The 20,942-nt window shown below is 48.8% G+C and overlaps 1 protein-coding gene and 1 long non-coding RNA gene across 2 annotated transcripts; one reads left to right on the top strand and one right to left on the bottom strand.

Moving 5' to 3' along the window:
* The first annotated feature begins 8,375 nt into the window (after nt 1–8,375).
* LOC146756280 (uncharacterized) lies at nt 8,376–10,627 on the top strand. Its single transcript, XM_085524961.1, has 2 exons — nt 8,376–8,864; nt 8,970–10,627. Exons 1-2 carry the CDS (start codon nt 8,606–8,608, stop codon nt 10,484–10,486), a joined length of 1,776 nt encoding a protein of 591 aa, XP_085381087.1. The 5' UTR covers nt 8,376–8,605; the 3' UTR covers nt 10,487–10,627.
* A 5,901-nt stretch (nt 10,628–16,528) lies between these two features.
* On the bottom strand, nt 16,529–20,183 carry LOC146756279 (uncharacterized). Its single transcript, XR_014937672.1, has 3 exons — nt 20,077–20,183; nt 17,373–17,478; nt 16,529–16,665 (listed from the first exon to the last, which is right to left on the bottom strand). It is a non-coding gene; the product is annotated as an uncharacterized LOC146756279 (long non-coding RNA).
* Nucleotides 20,184–20,942: the final 759 nt, after the last annotated feature.

The following is a 20,942-nucleotide window of genomic DNA, read 5'->3' as shown; positions in this document are numbered from 1 at the left end:
ATTGTGAGATGGTGGCAAGGTGATATAATCAACCTGCCACTCCTCCCTGTATTTAACCTTCTGCCATTGTCCTTGCTCACAGAGAAGTTTCACCTCTTGGCTTGTTTAATTACGGCATGTGTTTCACAGTCATGAGTAACCTGCGCAATAGTGTCCATAGTTAAGTCCACCCCTCGGTCTCCGGCCCACTTATATGTCACATCTCTTCCCTGATGGCCCGAGGTCTCATGAGCCCATCGAGCTAGAAATAACTCACCCTTATTCTGCCAGTCCAAGTCTATTTGAGCTACCTCAATTCTGGCAGCTCAATCTGCCTGATGGTTGTTCTGTTGTCCTTCAGTAGCCCGACTCTTGGGCACGTGTGCATCCACATGACGCACCTTTACAACCGTACCTTCGGGTTTCAATGTCTTTCCACAGTCCAGCAGCCCAGATAGGTTTACCCCTCCGTTGCCAGTTACTTTTTTCCCACTGCTGTAAGCACACCCATAAGGCATTTGCCACCATCCATGAGTCACTATAAAGATAAAGCATTGGCCACCTCTCCCATTCAGCAACATCTAAGGCCAGCTGGACAGCCTTTACCTCTGCAAACTGACTTGATTCTCCTTTACCTTCAGTAGCCTCTGCAACCTGTTGTGTGGGGCTCCATTTGCGATGCTTCCCTATGATGTGACATGATCCATCAGAGAACAGGGCATATTTCTTTTCATTTTCTGGAAGCTCGTTGTATGGTGGGGCCTCTTTAGCACGTGAATCCCCCCTGTGGCGCAAGTGGTAGAAGTGCCGCTCTGCTACACAGGAGGCTCCAGTCCCGGGGGGTTGGACTCGATGATCTCTAAGGTCCCTTCCAACCCGCACGAGACTATGATACTATGATACTATGACACCTCTTCTGCTGCTGATGTTCCAAACTTTTTACCTTCAGGCCAGTCCATGATCACCTCTAGGATCCCTGGAAGGCTGAGGTTCCCCATCTGAGCTCATTGTGTAATCAGCACAATCCACTTGCTCCAGGTGGCATCAGTAGCACGATGGAGGGAACCTCTCCTCTGTACATCCAGTTCAGCACTGACAGTCGAGGTGCCAGAAGGAGCTGTGTTTCAGTACCAACTACTTCGGAAGCAGCCTGAATCCCCTCATACGCAGCAAAGATCTCCTTCTCAGTTGGAGTGTAGCACTCTTCGGACTCCTTGTATGCTCAACTCCAAAATCCCAGGGGTTAGCCTCAGATCTTTGCTGAGGCTCTTTGCCACAAAGTTCGAGTGGGACCTTTCTCTCCAGCAGCAGTGTAGAGGATGTTCTTTACATCCTGTCCCATCCGTACTGGCCCCAAGGCCACATCACAGGGGACCTCTTGTTTAATCTGCTCAAAAGCCTTCTGCTGTTCAGGGCCCTATCCAAAACTAATCTTCTTCTGTGTTACCTGATAAAGGTGTAGGGCTGTAGTTTGGAACGTGCATCCTCCAAAAGCCTACTACACCCAGGAAAGACTGTGTCTCATTCTTGCTAGTTGATGTAGACATGGCAGTGAGTTTTTCGATCACATCAGCTGGGATGTGACTATGTCCATCCTGCTACTTTATACCTAGGAACTGAATTTCCTGGGCAGGCCTTTTGCTTTGCTTAATAGCTTGTAAAAGAATTTGGATTATTTGCTCTCCTTTTGTGAAAACGTCCTCTGCTGTATCGCCCCTCACAACAATGTCATTAATGTACTTCAGGTGTTCAGGAGCACCACCCTGTTCCAGTACAGTTTGGACCAACCTATGGCAAATGGTTGGGCTGTGTATCCACCCCTGGGGCAAACGGTTCCAAGTATACTGAATGCCCCTCCAGGTGAAGGCAAACTGTGGCCTACTGACGTATCTGCAAATTAACCTGACTTATCCCAGGACCTTGACTTTCCAGGGGAGAGACACAAACATGGATGCCATGATGTCTTCTCTCATTTTTTCGCTGCGTCACACCTTATATACCATCCTAAATCCTGTGCAGACGCGTACACCCTCTACGCAAAACCCGATGCACGCGAGAGAGCCTCTACACACACCTAACTAAACACCCCACCCACTAACTCTTAATCTGCAGGCCTTACTCAGCTATTCTAGAACACTCCATCTACTCAGAACTACTGTATGCACTCATAAATCCTTGCAAAGACAGCTTAGTACCCCAACAGCCGACATTCTGCAGCCAAAGGAATGGAGAAGAAGGCATTAGCAATGTCAGTGGTGGCATACCATTTGGCTGCTTTTGACTCCAGCTCGTACTGGAGTTCCAACATGTCCCGCTGTCACGGTTTGAACGAAAAATCCACCTGCGTCCGTGACAGGGGGCCGTGGGCCCCAGAGGGGCGCTAGGCCGAAAGGAAAAAGTTAATTAGGAAAAGAAAACAGCGGCAACGATCTAAGGAGGCACACTTATTTACTAAATACTATATCGAAATACCGGATAACACAATATAATACAGTATAATTGAAAATTGAGCTAATGAATCAAGCAAAATACGAGAGAGAATGAGTCCCGTAACCGAGAGGCCTACTGTGAATCTAGGCAAACGGCTGAAGGCTCCCACACACTGCCCTGAACGCCAGAACTCGAAAGACGTCAGTCTAGTCTGCGACAGAGTTAATATATAGTCCAGGTCCCGTGACCTATCGTGTTGCTCTCTGGGAGATGTAGTCTTCTTCTGTAAGTTGCAGATTCAGTAAAATTATTCATGCTTTATATGATGTTATGATGTGGAATACTGATAGCAAAATTACAAAATTATTAAACCATGACATTCCACCCCTTATTCTACATCATTACATTATGTTTATACATACATACACACTCATACGTATAGTTGTGAGTAATCAGCAACCTTATTTTCTTGACAATTTATATTTATTCCATACAAATCCCTAAGTTGAGAACAAAACTCTATAACCTAACCCACTATTATTTATTAATTTTGAGAAAAATGGCCAAACTGCCTGAAAAAGGAAAACATGTCAGCAGTGGAGGAGAAAGGCAGCGCTAGTAGGGCGTCCCCCACATCAAGGTGCACTCATCCTTTCCCAGCCGCCACTGCAGATTTCCTTTTGACTTATACTTCTTTCCATGTGTGCTCTACACATGCATGGCCAGTGCACTATATAGAGTCCAGATGGAAAACTTGCTTACAGAATGCCTAATTAAGGTATATAGAAAAAAGTGTTTCCTTAACATTAATCCACTCTATCTTAAGTCCTGTACCTAATTGGACATTCGTCAAACATTTTCTGAGACTCTACCTATATATCTACAAGAAAATCATTGGCTGCACTCCCCCAACATCAAATTCCCTTGTGGTACACACTGGACATTCCCATTTTTGTCCATCACCCACCACGTGCACCCAGGTCCCTGGGCAAAGACAGTACCCCGGAGAGATTTGCCCTTTCCAGACGCTGGAAGGACCCAAACTGTTTTTCCCAACACATTCTTTATGTGTACTACGGGAACCTGTCATGGTTTACTGACTGAGCACAATGCCCTCCGGACCGAGCACAATACTCTCCAGACTAAGCACAGTGCCCTCCGGTCCGAGTACAACACTCTCCAGTCCAAGTATGACACCCTCCAGTCTGAGCGTGGCACCCTCCAGTCCAAGCACGATGCCTTCCAACCCAACTGCAACACCCTCCAGTCTGAGCACAACACTCTTCAGTCTATGCATAACGCCCTCCGGTCCGAGCATAACACTCTTCAGACTGAGCACAATGCTCTCCGAACTGAGCACAACACTCTCCAGACTGAGCACAATGCCCTCCGGGCCGAGCATAACGTCCTCCGGTTCGGGTACAACACTCTCCAGTCCAACTATGACAACCTCCAGACTGAGCTCGGTGCCGTCCAGTTCGAGCGGAATGCTCTCTGAGACCAGCTATGTGCCCTCCGGGGTGAGCTGAATGTATTTAACCAACTACCAGGGGCACATGTAGTCCAATTTGACCAGCCATTGGGGGCACATGTAGTCCAATTTGGCCAGCCACTGTGGGTGCATGTAGTCCAATTTGACCAGGCACCGGGGGCACATGTAGTCCAATTGGACCAACCATCGGGGACACCAGATACAACGTTGGTTGCCCCTGTAAGAGGGCGAAAGACAAAACAAGTTTCAACTCAGTTAGAGAAAATGCAGAAGGAGTTAGAAGAGCGGAGGGAGTTAGGAGAGCAGGACTCAGGAGAGCAGGGGACTCAGGAGAGCAGGGGGAGTCAGAAGACCAGAGGAAGTTGGAGGAGAAGAGGATGTTAGAGGGGTATAAAAAGATGTTAGAGGAGCTCCTCTTCTTCTGACTCTGACTCTTCTATTATTTCCTCCAGGTAACCCTCCTTTTTTTTTCCTCTCTCCTAACTTCCTCTGCTCTTCCAACTTCCTCTGCTCATCTAACTTCTTCTTATGCTCCTCTAACATCCTCTCTCCTCCAACTTCCTCTGGTCTTCTGACTCCCCCTGCTCTTCTGACTCTCCCTGCTCTCCTGAGTCCCCCTGCTCTCCTAACTCCCTCCGCTCTTCTAACTCCTTCTGCATTTTCTCTAACTGAGTTGAAACTCATTTTGTCTTTCGCCCTCTTACAGGGGCAACCAACATTATATCTGGTGACCCCGATGGTTGGTCCAATTGGACTACATGTGCCCCCGGTGGCTGGTCAAATTGGACTACACGCGCCCCCAGTGGCTGGTCAAACTGGACTACATGTTCCCCCCGTGGCTGGTCAAATTGTACTACATGTGCCCCTGGTAGTTGGTTAAATACATTCAGTTCACCCCCAAGGGCACATAGCTGGTTTCGGAGAGTGTTCCGCTCGAACAGGGTGGCACTGAACTCAGTCTGGAGGTTGTTGTACTTCCACTGGAGGGTGTTGCGCTCGGATCGGAGGGTTTTACACTCGATCTGGAGGGTGTTATTCTTAGACTGGAGGGCGTTATGCTCAGTCTGGAGAGTGTTGTGCTTGTTCCGGAGGGCACTGTGCTCTGACTGGAGAGTGTCATACTTGAACTGGAAGGTGTCACTCTTGGATCGGAAGGCATTGTGCTTGGGCTGGAGGGTGTAGCGCTCAAACTGGAGGGCATCGTACTTGGACGGGAGAGTGTTGTACCCGGACCGGAGGGCGTTATGCTCGGACCGGAGGGCGTTATACTCAGTCCGGAGAGTGTTGTGCTCAGTCCGGAGGGCACAGTGCTCAGTCTGGAGAGTGTTGTGCTCGGACTGGAGAGTGTTGTGCTCGGACCAGAGGGCATTATGCTCGGACTGAAGAGTGCTGTGCTCGGATTGGAGGGTGTCGCACTTGGGTTGGAAGGCATCGTGCTTGGGCTGAAGGGTGAGAGGAGTGAAAGGAACGCCAGGACAGCAAGGGAGGGATGCCTGACCACAAGGGTGTGCGAATGTCCCCACCGAAGGAAGCAGAGAGCCGGCAGAAAGCGATGCTTCATTAGCGTAACAAAACACAGCCCCCATTCCTCCCTCCCTCAAACCGTTCTCCCCTACACCCCTCCCATCGCCCTCCCCCGAGGGCAGATGTGCCATGAGAACGAGCTCCGGGCGTGCTCACTGTGGGAATTCCTGCCTTCCTGAGCCTGTGCGGAAGAGGCGAGAGCCTGTCCGGAAGCCATCCGGGCAGCACCGCGGGGGCAGGAGGTGCACCAAGGCCGTCCTGCGGCCAGCTCCGGGCTCAGGGCACTCGGCATCCTCTGCTCTACGCGACTCCGAGGAGCCCGGCTACCTGCACCAGAGCTGGGAGCAGCCTGCTCCGCACCCAAGGTAGGTGCCCTTCGTGGCTCGTGCAGAGGAGCGCACGCTTCCTGCCCCCTGCCAGCAGCACCGGGAGAGGAGCGGGGAGCGGCCCCGGACGGGGCGGAACCCGCACTGCCGTACCCCAGGCGGGACCCTGGTCCCGGCTCCAGCTCCCACTCAGCGCAGCAGGTTTGCTGGCCCAGACGGGCTGCAACCAGGGCAGCAGTTTATGCAGCCCGGGCTGGGCTCCGAGGGGCACGGGAACGGGCTGGGAGCTGGGACAGTGAGGAAGGGAGCAGAGGAGGTCAGCGTGCTCTGCTGCCCGGTTGGATCTCTGTACCACAGCGCAGCTGGGACTGCAGTTCTTCCTCTGGGCCCCGGGAGACACGAGACGGCCTCGCTCTGCAGCTGTGCACGAGTGGAATGATGGAAGTTTTAAACTCCCCGATGCCTCCTTTGGAGTGTCTTAATGTGAAGCCTCCAAGAGGGAATTTCCACTCCCCCTGCTCCTCCTCCCCGGCAGCCCCCAGCTTCCCTTCGGGGACCCTGCGGGCAACACGTGTCTCTGGCGACCCTTGAAATGGCGTTACCTTTTGTTTGCTGAGCGCTTGCCTGATGGCTCAGCTGGGGTTGTGCAAAGCCCTGGCAAGGCTTTTGTTGAGTCTGTCCCGGCAGCTGCAGATGCCTTGAGCGCACAGCTGCGGGCCCTGAGCACGTTCAGCATCTGCAGCAGCTCCGGCACTGGGCTCTGGAACAGACAATGAGAAGCTGGCAGCACAATTCTACTTCCGCTCCTGAGAGGACGTACAGACATCTGCCAGAGGATTTAATCCATTTGCCACCAGGTGTTCCCCTCACTGATCTGTAGAGGCAGTGCTCTAGCAGGCTGCTCTGCTGGCAGCTGCCATCTGCGCTGAGGCTCGCTGTGTTTGTGTGTTGGGGGCTGCATTCACAGTGTTCTTCCATGAACCAGGTGCTTTTCTGCACCTCCTGCTGGATGGTTGGATGGCCATACCATTTTCTAACAGTATTTTTGCAGCTCTTTCCTGGGTAGCCGTCCCATTTAGACGTGCTTGCAGTCAGTCAAAAGATCCCCCAGTCAGCACAGCCTGTCCTTGTTGTATGTCCTCAACTTTCTTCTCCACTCAGACCTCCAATAAAACTCCCCTTCTGAGGTGACTGGATACACTTGGTTATTTACTGCATAGAGGGTAGGGTTACATGCACAGCTACAGGAGGCCATCCCATTGAGTCACGATGCTCAGAGTACTTCCCCTTTCTTTCTCATGTCTTCAGACCACAGAGGTAAGGAGCTAGGATGTGGCTGGATCCTCTCCTAGTCCCAAACTTGCTCAAGGCTTTGTGTGGAAGGAATCAAACAGTCCCTCTAAGGCAGAGCCTTATAGAGCACATGAAAGCTCCAAAGTAACAACAGGTGCCTTAGAGAAGATCTGTACTGAGGAGGAGTCTTGATGTCAAGCTGCAAGGGATCTCTGTGCAGGTTTGAGCTGCAGAGACCTCTGCTTGAGGGCAGGTCCTGTAGTGCAGCCTGCTGCTGTGCAGCAGAGCTGGAGGGGCACTTGTACTGCTCCCTGTTTTGGGATAAGATGGCTGCCTCCTTGCCTTGCTTTGTCTTAAGTCCCCAGCTCAGTCTCAGCTGTTGAACTCAGTGTCTGCTACCAGTTGCATCAGCCTCCCAGTATGAAACAGCTTTGTGGCAGTTTATCTCTTTGAGCTAGGCTGTTTCCTGTGCTGCAGCACATTGTCTTCCTCTGTAAGCCGAGTCTGTGCCCTGCAGAAGGGTTGATCTGGGACTGGGACTGCTGCATTCTCTCACAGCTCCCCTGCCATTTCTCTTCTCCCTGCAGGCTCCAGTTCAACTTCTGCCTTCCAGCCGTGATCATCCCAGCCTGCAGGAGAGCAGGAAATGGCCGCAGCACATCCAGCTGAGGTAGGGGTTGGGGAAGCAGGCAGGAGAGGCCAAATGGCCAGGGATGTGAATGCAGGGGAAGAGGGAGATGCCCTCACGCAGCATGTGTGTGCTGGGGACAGGGAAGCAGCTGGGATGGGAGGTTCTGTCCTGTGCGAGCTGTTTGCCTGGGCCTTGGCTGTTCCCAGCAAGGTGCTTCTTTGCTTGCAGGAGCCCGTGAGCTTTGAGGAGGTGGCCGTGTATTTCAGCAGGGAGGAGTGGGCGCTGCTGGACCCTGCACAGCGAGCGCTCTACCGGGACGTGATGCTGGAGACGTACCAGTGCGTGGCCTCGCTGGGTGAGAGCTTGTCTGCCTTTCCTCCTCGTTAGGGCACCTTTGGCTGTGCAGAATGAGCCTCTGCAAGCCGGGCCTTGAATAATTGTCATGCAGCTACATATTGACTAACACAGCAGTGCCAGCAAGAAAGGAGATACTGAGAAGCACGAGTTTCAGAAGGGATTAGTATGCACGGCACTGTGATCAAAGCTGCAGAGTCATTGCTGGCAAGCAGGCATCAGCCAGGAGGGAGAAAACACAGGAGCCCTTGTGTTGTGTGTTGCATGGTGCCACCAGCTCCAACTCACAGATGACTCCCTGAATACTGCTATGAAATTGAGGATTTTCCATGCAATTGCCATCAACATTTTGATGCCTTGATCTCTGGTAGATTGTAAGAAAATAAGTAATCTGTTTTAAAATTAATTTGAAAGAAAAAATATCCCTTCACAATGTTCAGAGATGTCAAAGCATTCTTTGCTCCAAGGGAAGCTGTAGGCACGGTGTCATTCAGACCCAAATGTTGTTTTCTCCATGGGGAGGGACACAGTGGTGCTGATGACCTCTTGAACATATAAAAACAATATCCCTTCATAATGTTCAGATGTCAAATCATTCTTTGCTCCAACATTCAGGCCCAAGGGGTGGTTTGTCCATGGGGAGGGAGACAGAGTGGAGCTGTTGAACAGGCAGTGCGCCAGCATGATGGAAATGCTCTCTTGTTCCCTGTTTCTCTCCCAGAAGCACCATTTCCAGGCCCCAAGCCCGTGGTGATCTCCCTGCTTGAAAGTGGGGAAGACCCCTGGATCCCAGATGTGCGTAGCCCTGAGGCCATGCCAGGAGACCTCATCCCAGGTGAGATGGTGGAGGGAATGGGAATGTTGGGGCTGTAAGAGCCTTCTCTGCCTGTGTTTTATGTTGGGCACCGTGTGCTATTGCTGTATTTTCTCTGTCATCCAGCAGCTGATGGGATCAAAAATGCAAAGGAGGTTCTGCAGAGAAGTTGTGTAGCAGATAGACAGTGGGGTCACATCTCTGCGGAAGAAATCAGAAGGGATGCCCATGAAGGCCTGCAGCAAGGTCAGGGTGAGCACATCAAGAAGCCCCAGGGAACGCGTCTGGGAATGACATTGAGGAACCCAGTGGACTTCACCATAGGTCCAAAGCAGCCTGAGGAAACCAGGAGCAAGGATGCGTGCCAGATGAAAAAGCAGAATCCGTGCACTGAGTGTGAGAAAAGCTTTAAAACAGATTCCAGCATCACTAACCGCCAGTGCATGGACTCAGCAAAGAGGCATTACGAGTTCTGTGATTCTGCAGAGAGCATGAAAAGGAGAGTCCATCCCACTGGCCAGCAGTGCGTGTACACAGGAGAGAGAGCCTTCGAGTGCTCTGATTGTGGAAAGAATTTCACGGACACTGGGAGCCTCACTTCCCAGCAGTGTATCCACAGAAGAGAGAGAATGTACAAGTGTGCTGAGTGTGGGAAGAACTTCAAAGATAGTTATGAACTCAAAAGGCACCAACGTGTCCACACAGGAGAGAGACCATATAATTGCACTGAGTGTGGGAAGAGCTTCAAAAGCAGTTCCAGACTCACTTGCCACCATCGCGTCCACAGAGGAGAGAGACCATATAAGTGCACTGATTGTGGGAAGAGCTTCAAATATAATTCCAACCTCTCTGACCACCATCGCGTCCACAGAGGAGAGAGACCATATAAGTGCACTGATTGTGGGAAAAGCTTCAAATATAATTCCAACCTCTCTTACCACCATCGCGTCCACACAGGAGAGAGACCATATAAGTGCTCTGAGTGTGGGATGAGCTTCAAAAGCAGTTCTGTTTTGAAGTACCACCATCGCATCCACACAGGAGAGAGACCATATAAGTGCACTGAGTGTGGGAAGAGCTTCAAAAGCAGTTCCAGACTCACTTGCCACCATCGCGTCCACACAGGAGAGAGACCATTTAAGTGCCTTGACTGTGGGAAGAGCTTCAAACAAAGTTCCAACCTTACCTACCACCGTCGCATCCACACAGGAGAGAGACCATTTAAGTGCACTGAATGTGGGAAGAGCTTCGAACGTCATTCATATTTGATGCGCCACCAGCGCATCCACACAGGAGAGAGACCATATAAGTGCAATGAATGTGGGAAGAGCTTCAAAAGCAGCTATGAATTGAAATGGCACCAGCACATCCACACAGGAGAGAGACCATATAAGTGCTCTGAGTGTGGGAAGGGCTTCAAAAGCAGCTATGAATTGAAGGTGCACCAGCGCATCCATACAGGAGAGAAACCATATAAGTGCACTGAGTGTGGGAAGAGCTTCAAAAGGAGCTATGAATTGAAGGTGCACCAGCGCATCCACACAGGAGTGAGACCATATAAGTGCTCTGAGTGTGGGAAGACCTTTACCACGAGGCGTGCTTTGAAGTGCCATCAGTGCATCCACACGGAAGAGAGACCCTGAAAGTGTCCTGAGTGTGGGAAGAGCTTCGAAGGGAGTTCTGAATTGAAGCATCCATACAGGAGAGTGTCACGGTGTTATCTAGATCAAACTATGTCCATGACCGGGGGTTAGCAGTCTTTTGGGCTCCCTGCCCCCCAAAAATGGGAAGGGAAAGGGGGTAGGGAGATGGGAGCTGGGCTCAGGGAAACAAACAGAGCAGCAGCAACAATCTAAGGAGGAAGACTTACCTTACTAACTATGATGTTGGGATGCAAGATTACACAATATAATACAGTCTAATTGAAACTGAGGTCCTCTGGGATGTGTAGTTCTTCTCTGTGCTCCACATGATGATATGATGAGAAATACCAATAAAAAAAATATTACCAAACCATGCCATTCCATCTCTTATTCTACATCGCTATAATATGCTTAAAATACATATAAATAAACAAAAATTAAAATGTATGACACACACAGGTCTATTTACATATATATACATAGAATTACTGACTGCACTGCCCCAACATCAAATTCCTTTGTGGTACATATTGAACATGCCCATCTTTCTGCATTACCCACCAAGTGCTCCCAGGTCCCTGGGCAAAAAAAATTTCACCAAGTGGTTTGCCCTTTCCAGAGGCTGGAAGGACCCAAACAGCTTTTCCCAACATGTTCTTTACATGTACTACAGGGATCTTATCTCTCTCTACATTGTGCAGGGGGCTGGATTGGCTAGGACCCTCATGATTGACAGATCTTCTCATACTGACCAACCAAGTGGCTTCTGCCCAATGCTTCTCCCAGTGCTTCAGTGTTCCACCATCTATTGCTTTCAACATAGCTTTCAACAACCCATTGTTCAATTTTACCAGAAGCTGGTCACTGTAGGGGATATGATAAACCCACTGTTTTTATAAGGAAATGTTTGAATTGTGTCTCATTTTCAGATTCATATCTTTCTTGGGTGCCATGTCACCATAGGACTTGCTTCTCAAGATTCAGTGCGGTGTTTCAGGTGGTAGTATGGGTACTGTGTATGTGTCAAGCCACCCAGTGTTTGCTTTCACCATGGTAAGCACATAATACTTGCCATTGTGACTTGCGTAATCCAACTCCATAACCACGAAGCAGTTATAAAGCAGGTATGTTTAATGAGTGATGCGCATGCACCCTGGTGCATGGGGGATAGCTCCACCTTACTTGCACACCGTTAGGACAAAATGTGCAACAGATATAGGCCGAACTAATACATAATCAATAGTTTGCAGGAATTTGGATACATATTAATTATATTCATGAGACCCCATTAGCATGCAGTCCCTCCCCCCTTGCGTATGTGTACTGAGTTGTGGGGGTGGTTGTGGGATGAAGGCTCATCATCTTCCTCGCTGTAAACTTTCGACCCTGCGGGAGGGGCACCCCCCAAACTCATTCCAGCTTGCTCTGTGGACATCTAATCACCACACTGTTCTGGGGCTCTTCCACCCTTCTCTTCATGGCCTTCATCTCCTTGTTTTCTCAAAATTAGTGTCTGCAATTCCCCCTCTCTGCCCCCCCTTAACATAAACTATCTATCTGTAACTACCCTTTGCCTTAGTGAGGCCCCCTTTCCCTTTCTGTAGCAAAGTGTTCCCTTTTCATCTACTATGCGGTCTTTTTTCACTATTCAATTGTGAGATGGTGGCAAGGTGATATAATCAACCTGCCACTCCTCCCTGTATTTAACCTTCTGCCATTGTCCTTGCCCACAGAGAAGTTTCACCTCTTGGCTTGTTTAATTACGGCACGTGTTTCACAGTCATGAGTAACCTGCGCAATAGTGTCCATAGTTAAGTCCACCCCTCGGTCTCCGGCCCACTTATATGTCACATCTGTTTCCTGATGGCCCGAGGTCTCATGAGCCCATCGAGCTAGAAATAACTCACCCTTATTCTGCCAGTCCAAGTCTATTTGAGCTACCTCAATTCTGGCAGTTCAATCTGCCTGATGGTTGTTCTGTTGTCCTTCAGTAGCCCGATTCTTGGGCACGTGTGCATCCACATGACGCACCTTTACAACCGTACCTTTGGGTTTCAATGTCTTTCCACAGTCCAGCAGCCCAGATAGGTTTACCCCTCCGTTGCCAGTTACTTTTTTCCCACTGCTGTAAGCACCCCTATAAGGCATTTGCCACCATCCATGAGTCAGTATAAAGATAAAGCATTGGCCACCTCTCCCATTCAGCAACATCTAAGGCCAGCTGGACAGCCTTTACCTCTGCAAACTGACTTGATTCTCCTTTACCTTCAGTAGCCTCTGCAACCTGTTGTGTGGGGCTCCATTTGCGATGCTTCCCTACGATGTGACATGATCCATCAGAGAACAGGGCATATTTCTTTTCATTTTCTGGAAGCTCGTTGTATGGTGGGGCCTCTTTAGCACGTGAATCCCCCCTGTGGCGCAAGTGGTAGAAGTGCCGCTCTGCTACACAGGAGGCTCGAATCCCGGGGGGTTGGACTCGATGATCTCTAAGGTCCCTTCCAACCCGCACGAGACTATGATACTATGATACTATGACACCTCTTCTGCTGCTGATGTTCCAAACTTTTTACCTTCAGGCCAGTCCATGATCACCTCTAGAATCCCTGGAAGGCTGAGGTTCGCCATCTGAGCTCGTTGTGTAATCAGCACAATCCACTTGCTCCAGGTGGCATCAGTAGCACGATGGGTGGAGGGAACCTCTCCTTTGTACATCCAGTTCAGCACTGACAGTCGAGGTGCCAGAAGGAGCTGTGTTTCAGTACCAACTACTTCGGAAGCAGCCTGAATCCCCTCATACGCAGCTAAGATCTCCTTCTCAGTTGGAGTGTAGCACTCTTCGGACTCCTTGTATGCTCAACTCCAAAATCCCAGGGGTCAGCCTCAGGTCTCTCCTGAGGCTCTTTGCCACAAACTTCGAGTGGGACCTTTCTCTCCAGCAGCAGTGTAGAGGATGTTCTTTACATCCCGTCCCATCCGTACTGGCCCCAGGGCCACGGCACAGGGTACCTCTTGTTTAATCTGCTCAAAAGCCTTCTGCTGTTCAGGGCCCTATCCAAAACTAATCTTCTTCCGTGTTACCTGATAAAGGTGTAGGGCTGTAGTTTGGAACGTGCATCCTCCAAAAGCCTACTACACCCAGGAAAGACTGTGTCTCATTCTTGCTAGTTGATGTAGACATGGCAGTGAGTTTTTCGATCACATCAGTTGGGATGTGACTATGTCCATCCTGCTACTTTATACCTAGGAACTGAATTTCCTGGGCAGGCCTTTTGCTTTGCTTAATAGCTTGTAAAAGAATTTGGATTATTTGCTCTCCTTTTGTGAAAACGTCCTCTGCTGTATCGCCCCTCACAACAATGTCATTAACGTACTTCAGGTGTTCAGGAGCACCACCCTGTTCCAGTACAGTTTGGACCAACCTATGGCAAATGGTTGGGCTGTGTATCCACCCCTGGGGCAAACGGTTCCAAGTATACTGAATGCCCCTCCAGGTGAAGGCAAACTGTGGCCTACTGACGTATCTGCAAATTAACCAACTTATCCCAGGACCTTGACTTTCCGGGGAGAGACACAAACATGGATGCCATGATGTCTTCTCTCATTTTTTCGCTGCGTCACACTCCTTATATACCATCCTAAATCCTGTGCAGACACGTACACCCTCTACGCAAAACCCGATGCACGCGAGAGAGCCTCTACACACACCTAACTAAACCCCCCACCCACTAACTCTAAATCTGCAGGCCTTACTCAGCTATTCTAGAACACTCCATCTACTCAGAACTACTGTATGCACTCATAAATCCTTGCAAAGACAGCTTAGTACCCCAACAGCCGACATTCTGCAGCCAAAGGAATGGAGAAGAAGGCATTAGCAATGTCAGTGGTGGCATACCATTTGGCTGCTTTTGACTCCAGCTCGTACTGGAGTTCCAACATATCCCACACAGCAGCACTCTGTGAGGGTGTGACCTCATTCAGGCCACGGTAGTCTACCCTCAGCCTCCATTCTCCACTGGCTTTACGCACTGGCCATATGGGGCTGTTAAAAGGTGAGTGAGTTTTGCTGATCACTCCCTGATTGTCCAGCTGGCAAATCAAATCATGAACAGGGATCAAGGAATCCCAGTTGGTGCAGTACTGCTGTCTGTGCACTGTCTTTGTAGCAATCGGTACCTGCTGCTCTTTTACTCGTAGCAGCCCCACAACAGATGGGTCCTCTGACAGGCCAGGCAAAACAGACAGCTGCTTAATGTTGTCCATATCTACAGCAGCTATTCCAAAGGCCCATCAATACCCCTTCGGATCCTTCTGAGGTAATCAATACCAAGTACACACGGAGCCACTGGGCCAGTCACAATAGGATGTTTTTGCCAGTCTTTACCAGTGAGGCTTATTTCGGCCTCCAACAGAGTCAATTCTTGAGAGCCCCCAGTCACTCCAGAAATATGGATTGATTCTGTCCCTTTGTGATTCAAGGGCATTAGAGTGCACTTTGCACCGGAATCCACCAATGCCTTATATTTCTGTGGTTCTGATGTGCCAGACCAATTAATCCACACAGTCCAATAAACTCTTATTATCCCTCTCCCCACCAACACTGAGGGCAGGGCCCCTCTATTGGTTACCTGTGATGAATGGAGCAACTCCACTGGTGGTTGGTCTGTTTTGTAGTTCTCTCACCCGTGCTCGTAGTACAGGAGTAGGCTGGTCGTGCCACTTCCTCATGTCTTCTCTGTGGTCCCGTAGGTAGCACCGCATGGAAACACGCGGTGCAATCTTACTGTTGTTCCTTGCTCAAGCTGGAAAGCACGTGTGTCTAATAGCTGAGACTTTTGATGATACAGGTGAGGAGTAGGATTGGAATATTTTGATCAGGTCCTTCACTAGACCTGGTGACCCATACGGAGACTGACCTTCATCAGTCGTTTCTGATACTACTACTCGACCATCACAATTAGTCGATGGAAATAGTTTCTTGTGCATTTCATCTATCAGTCTTCTACTCGTGAGATGGCAGAAACTGCGGTGCGTACTGGGGGGAGCTGCTCTTCATAGTTTTGAAGTGTCATAATCAGTTCAAAAACTCGGGGTCTTCTCTCTTGTTCCTCAGATCTTCCAAATGTTGTTGCCAGTGTGTGTGCATATCTTTCTGGTGCTGTACTTGTGAGTTTCTGCCACATGCTAGGCTTGGTCCTCACTCTCTCATGATCACGGTCTTGTGGATCAGGGTCATACAACATTTCCACCACGGTCATTTCCCTCAGGTACTGGATACCTTTTTCAATGGTATCCCACTTAATAGTCTGAGGCTTCAAAGCATCCTTGAAAGGTTACATTTCCCTCACGGCTGTTAACAGTCCAGAGGGTGCCAGCTCCATCCAAACATCTGCTAATCTCTCTGTCGATAGCTGGGTCTCTGGCAATGCTTCCTAGTTGGTGAGATTCATTACCAGCTAGAGACAGGCTGTTGGCCCCGTTGTCCCAGCAGCAAATCAATCAGGCAAGAGACCTTCATTTTGACACTGTGTCAACTCCATTCTTGAGCCTTGGAATTCATCCATCTTCAGAGACTGATGAACGGTAATAGAGATTTCCTCCTCATCACTCTCTTCTTCATGCCTCTTAGTTTTTTCTGTTGCATTTCTCAGTGCCAATCCAGACCCCCTACCTGGATCTTCTGCTGCCTCCTCCTCTGCTTCTCCTTCTCATCCTAGACACAAGGACACCCGTTTCCATCTTCCTTCCACAGGGGCAACTGATATTGTTACTGGTGCCTCCTGTGACTGATCAGTATTGACTTGGGGATTTATTTTTTTTTTGAGGCTTGAACCTCAGATCGGAAACTCTGTATCTCTTGGGTAGTATTATACAGAGTACAGTAAGCATAAACCAACCCCCAAGTATGGTTTACCTCCTTAGATCTCTGACTCAAATACTCAATTTCTCAGGGTCCCTCAGGTGTTCAAGAGTGAAATCCCATGACATTGCGGGTCACCACGCTTCTAAGATTTTTCCTAAACCTTTCCATATTCCTTGCCAGTCAGCATTTTCTGGTTTTGGAGGGGACATCCACATAGAACTTGAACATGACGCATGACGTGAACATGAGTATGAACACGAGTATGAACACTAACTCGGTTTTCAAAAACTGTGCGGCAATCGGGTAAGGCAGCCTGGAAACCAGATTGAACATCGTGGTGTTTGTAAAATTAGCTGCTGTGAAATTAGCAATTGTGAAATTAGTCATTGTAAAATTAACTATTTCATCTGGGATGCAAGTGTCAAAATTCACATCATACCACATTGCGTAGAAGTACCAGGCAGGTGTCTCCATCAATGCCCTTACTTGGTTTTATAATGCATATATTCTATAACAAGAAATCCAAAAATTAGGAAGGGGCCAATAAGTTCCAAAGAACATGATGGCTTTGAATCCCCTATGCAGTGCTCCTAAAATAAAGAGCAGACTCATAGCTGGCAGTAGCTGGCAGGCACTGTAAAAGTCAGAGCTAGCTAGCTGTGCTCTGGGAGAGAAAGAAATCCCATTGTTTTCTTTACAAAAGCAACATAACAGTGCTCAGAGTTTACAGCTACTCCTGAATTTTGACAGATTGCCTGGACTTTCAAGGTCACTTTCTCAGTGAGCAGCTATGAAAAGATATCACTCCCCTAACAAAGCTCTCTGAGAGCAAAGAGAGATTTGTTCTAAAAGCTAAAAAGCAGCAGCTTATGCCCGCCATCTCCACCCAAATCTGTCACAGGTTACCTAGATTTACCTTTGCGAATGACAGGGGGCAGCTGCCCCGTAGGGCCCCCAGCCCAAAAAAGAGAGCTCCAGCCTGGGAGGAGATTATACATATGTCCTCCTCCTATGACTTACCTTTGGCCACGAAGTCCTCTGGGATATGTAGTTTTCTTCTGAGAGATGAGTATTCAGAACGTTGTTATTCCATGGAACTGGAGTATGAAGCTTCTAATGATCCACACTGCACATAATGATATGATGTGGAATATTGACAGCAACATTACAAAACCATGACACAATGTTTTGCCCAGATTGTGTTAAAGCCAGAGTTACAGTTTTTAATCAGTCAATATCGTTGAACTCTTAGCTCCATTTTTACTCATTTTCTTGCCAGAGTAACCTGGCAGGTACAAGAATTTCTGTATTCCTACTTGTTTTCTTAGCTTATATTTAATTAGTCCAAAAAAGGAAACCTTTTCTTGTTGGGCAATAGCTTCTGAGAAGCATCAATATCCACCAGAAAATGAACCTCTATATCCTGCTTTCCTAGATGCAATTTCCCACTGCAGTTTGCACACTGTTTTCCTTCCAGTGGGGAAGAGCCCACCCTGGGCTCTTTAAGACCCCACCCCCTCACCTCTCCCTGAGGGGATATCTGGGTCCTACTGCCTTATTGTAACACCGCAACTGTAACAGCTGTTCTTATTCCCAATTCCCTTACTATCTGTACGTCAATCAGTTTTGTTTTGGTTAGTTTTCATATCATTCACCGCTCTTCAGTCCTGACATTCCTTTTATACCTTGCCAGTCCTTCTTTCTTCTGCCTGTGTCTGTCCCAAACTTTCTTATTTTCCAAACTCTCATCATTACATAAGCTACTAACATCCTATTTGAACATCCTATTTCACTTTCGCCTCCTTCTCTCCAGAGGTGTCCAGTGATAACACTGGGATTTCAGGTTTCCTAGATCTCTGCACATGATGGCTATTCTCACTTCCATTGCCCCGTCCTCTCCACCTCCCCCTTCGCTGTTTACAGCAGCAGACTCTTTCCCTGGCTCTCTCTCACTCCAGAAGTTCCTGCTGGGGGAGGGAACAATGAAGGGGGATTGCTCTCACAGAATCACAGAATTGTAGGGGTTGGAAGGGACCTCTAGAGATCATTGAGTCCAAACCCCCTGCCAAAGCAAGTTCCCTACACCATGTTGCACAGGTAGGCGCCCAGTCGGGTCTTGAATATCTCCAGAATCTCTCATACCAGCGCAGATAAACTCACTTTCTCCTTAACCCATTTTCCTTTGTACACTATTCCACAATTTGTACCCTCAGTTACAGTTCCACATACCCTCAATTATAATTTGTATAGGTATATCACAACTTTTATATATATATATATATATACACATCACGACTTTTATTATATATATATATAAAAAATATATATAAAAGTCGTGATATACCTATAATACATACACATTGTGTTACTTTATACAGTTATACAGTTAATTATTTTAACTTCTCCTCTTTGGATCCTTTATTACTCAGGTCTTTTTTGTCCAGCACCGAAAATCAGTAGTTCTATTTCAGATGTCTGGAAAGACATGAGCTGCAGTCTTTGTACTTATGGATTTTACCTAATTTTTAGTAACTACAAATTGCTTCACTTAGATACTGAGACCTTGAAACGAAATACTCATATCTTGTTCTAAATGCAGAAACAACAATTGATTCCCACAAAAGGTACGGCAGTCAGTTGGTGTCTGTGGCAATTTGGAATGTATTGCACTTGGTACGTAGGGTCACCCCCAATATATTAGACCTTATCTTTTTACAGCGGGAGGGGGCTGTGTGCCGCACTTTGAGAGGAGTGCTGGGTATAAGCTGACCATACTGGGGTTGTAAGAGAAATAGTCATCAAAATACGAGAGGGACTAGAAAAACGGAGAAAGGAGAGAGATGCAACAAAGCTGGTATGAATCAATGTTTGACTGTTCTCCCTGGCTGACTACCTGCTGTCCACTTTAGCGGGACCTCTTATTTTATTAATCCTGAGACTAACTCTTGGACCATTTCTGTTCAATACACTTATTGCTATTGTTAAGGGTCGGTTAGAAACAGCCTATTTAATGTTAGTAAGAAAAGAATATGAACGTATCAGTAGCAAGGAAGAGGATGAATCTACCCTCCAAAGGGCTAAAGAAGCAGTAAAACGATTTAATGAACAAAATCAGGATTAAATAGAAAAAGGGAGATTGTGATAGGTAAGGGTAAGTTTGTTAGTCAAATGAAACTCAGTGGTGCTTTCTCAGGAGTCCTGGAATGTAAACAGTGTTATAAAACGTAAATGGTGTTGTAAAGCAGGGAAAGTAAGAAGCAGCAAGCACTGCAAACTACACATTGCCAGGGCACATAAGCTGCTAGAAAATAACCAAAGATATAGGAAAAGACTGATGATTTTCACCCCCACAACACTCTACGACCCCAGCAATAACCTGCCCAAGCCGCAAGAATGACTGGAATGTATACAAGATATAAGAACTGTATAAATGCAGAACCGATCCATTGTTCAAATTGCCACCCTAGCAGAATACAGACTCCCCTCAGTGCCCAGATCTGTTTTGCTCACTTTACCACCTTCCTTAATTGAATAAAGCTTTCCCTTTATGTAAATCACTAGACTTTGCCTGGTTTTGACATGAGAATCTATAACCGCCAACCACACGGACCACAAACCCACACAGAACCCCATGGTATCGCTGCACAGAAGACTTATTAGGACCCTTAGACAAGGATGGGAGGAAAGTCGAATTCTTACCGCAGCTTTTGGGGAAAGCTGCTACCCACAGCTCGGTTCCATTGCAAGAGTTCTGTTCAACACACAATGTCCTCTGGTGCTGTACCGGAGATTACATCTTGCTGGGACATACTCGTGGGGGTTAGGAGTAACAGGAACGCCAGGACAGCAAGGGAGGGATGCCTGACCACAAGGGTGTGCGAATGTGCCCACCGAAGGAAGCAAAGAGAGCCGGCAGAAAGCGATGCTTCATTAGCGTAACAAAACACAGCCCCCATTCCTCCCTCCCTCCTCCCCTGCACCCCTTCCCATCGCCATCCCCCGGGGCAGATGTGCCATGAGAACGAGCTCCGGGCGTGCTCGCTGTGGGAATTCCTGCCTTCCTGAGCCTGTGCGGAAGAGGCGAGAGCCTGTCTGGAAGCCATCCGGGCAGCACCGCGGTGACAGGAGGTGCACCAAGGCCGTCCTGCGGCCAGCTCCGGGCTCAGGGCACTCGGCATCCTCTGCTCTACGCGACTCCGAGGAGCCCGGCTACCTGCACCAGAGCTGGGAGCAGCCTGCTCCGCACCCAAGGTAGGTGCCCTTCGTGGCTCGTGCAGAGGAGCGCACGCTTCCTGCCCCCTGCCAGCAGCACCGGGAGAGGAGCGGGGAGCGGCCCCGGACGGGGCGGAACCCGCACTGCCGTACCCCAGGCGGGACCCTGGTCCCGGCTCCAGCTCCCACTCAGCGCAGCAGGTTTGCTGGCCCAGACGGGCTGCAACCAGGGCAGCAGTTTATGCAGCCCGGGCTGGGCTCCGAGGGGCACGGGAACGGGCTGGGAGCTGGGACAGTGAGGAAGGGAGCAGAGGAGGTCAGCGTGCTCTGCTGCCCGGTTGGATCTCTGTAACACAGCGCAGCTGGGACTGCAGTTCT

Source organism: Coturnix japonica, chromosome 28, assembly GCF_054131305.1.
Source record: "Coturnix japonica strain WE chromosome 28, WE-NBRP24, whole genome shotgun sequence".
Classification (NCBI taxonomy): Eukaryota; Metazoa; Chordata; class Aves; order Galliformes; family Phasianidae; genus Coturnix; species Coturnix japonica.
This window is presented reverse-complemented; position numbering and strand designations above follow the sequence as displayed.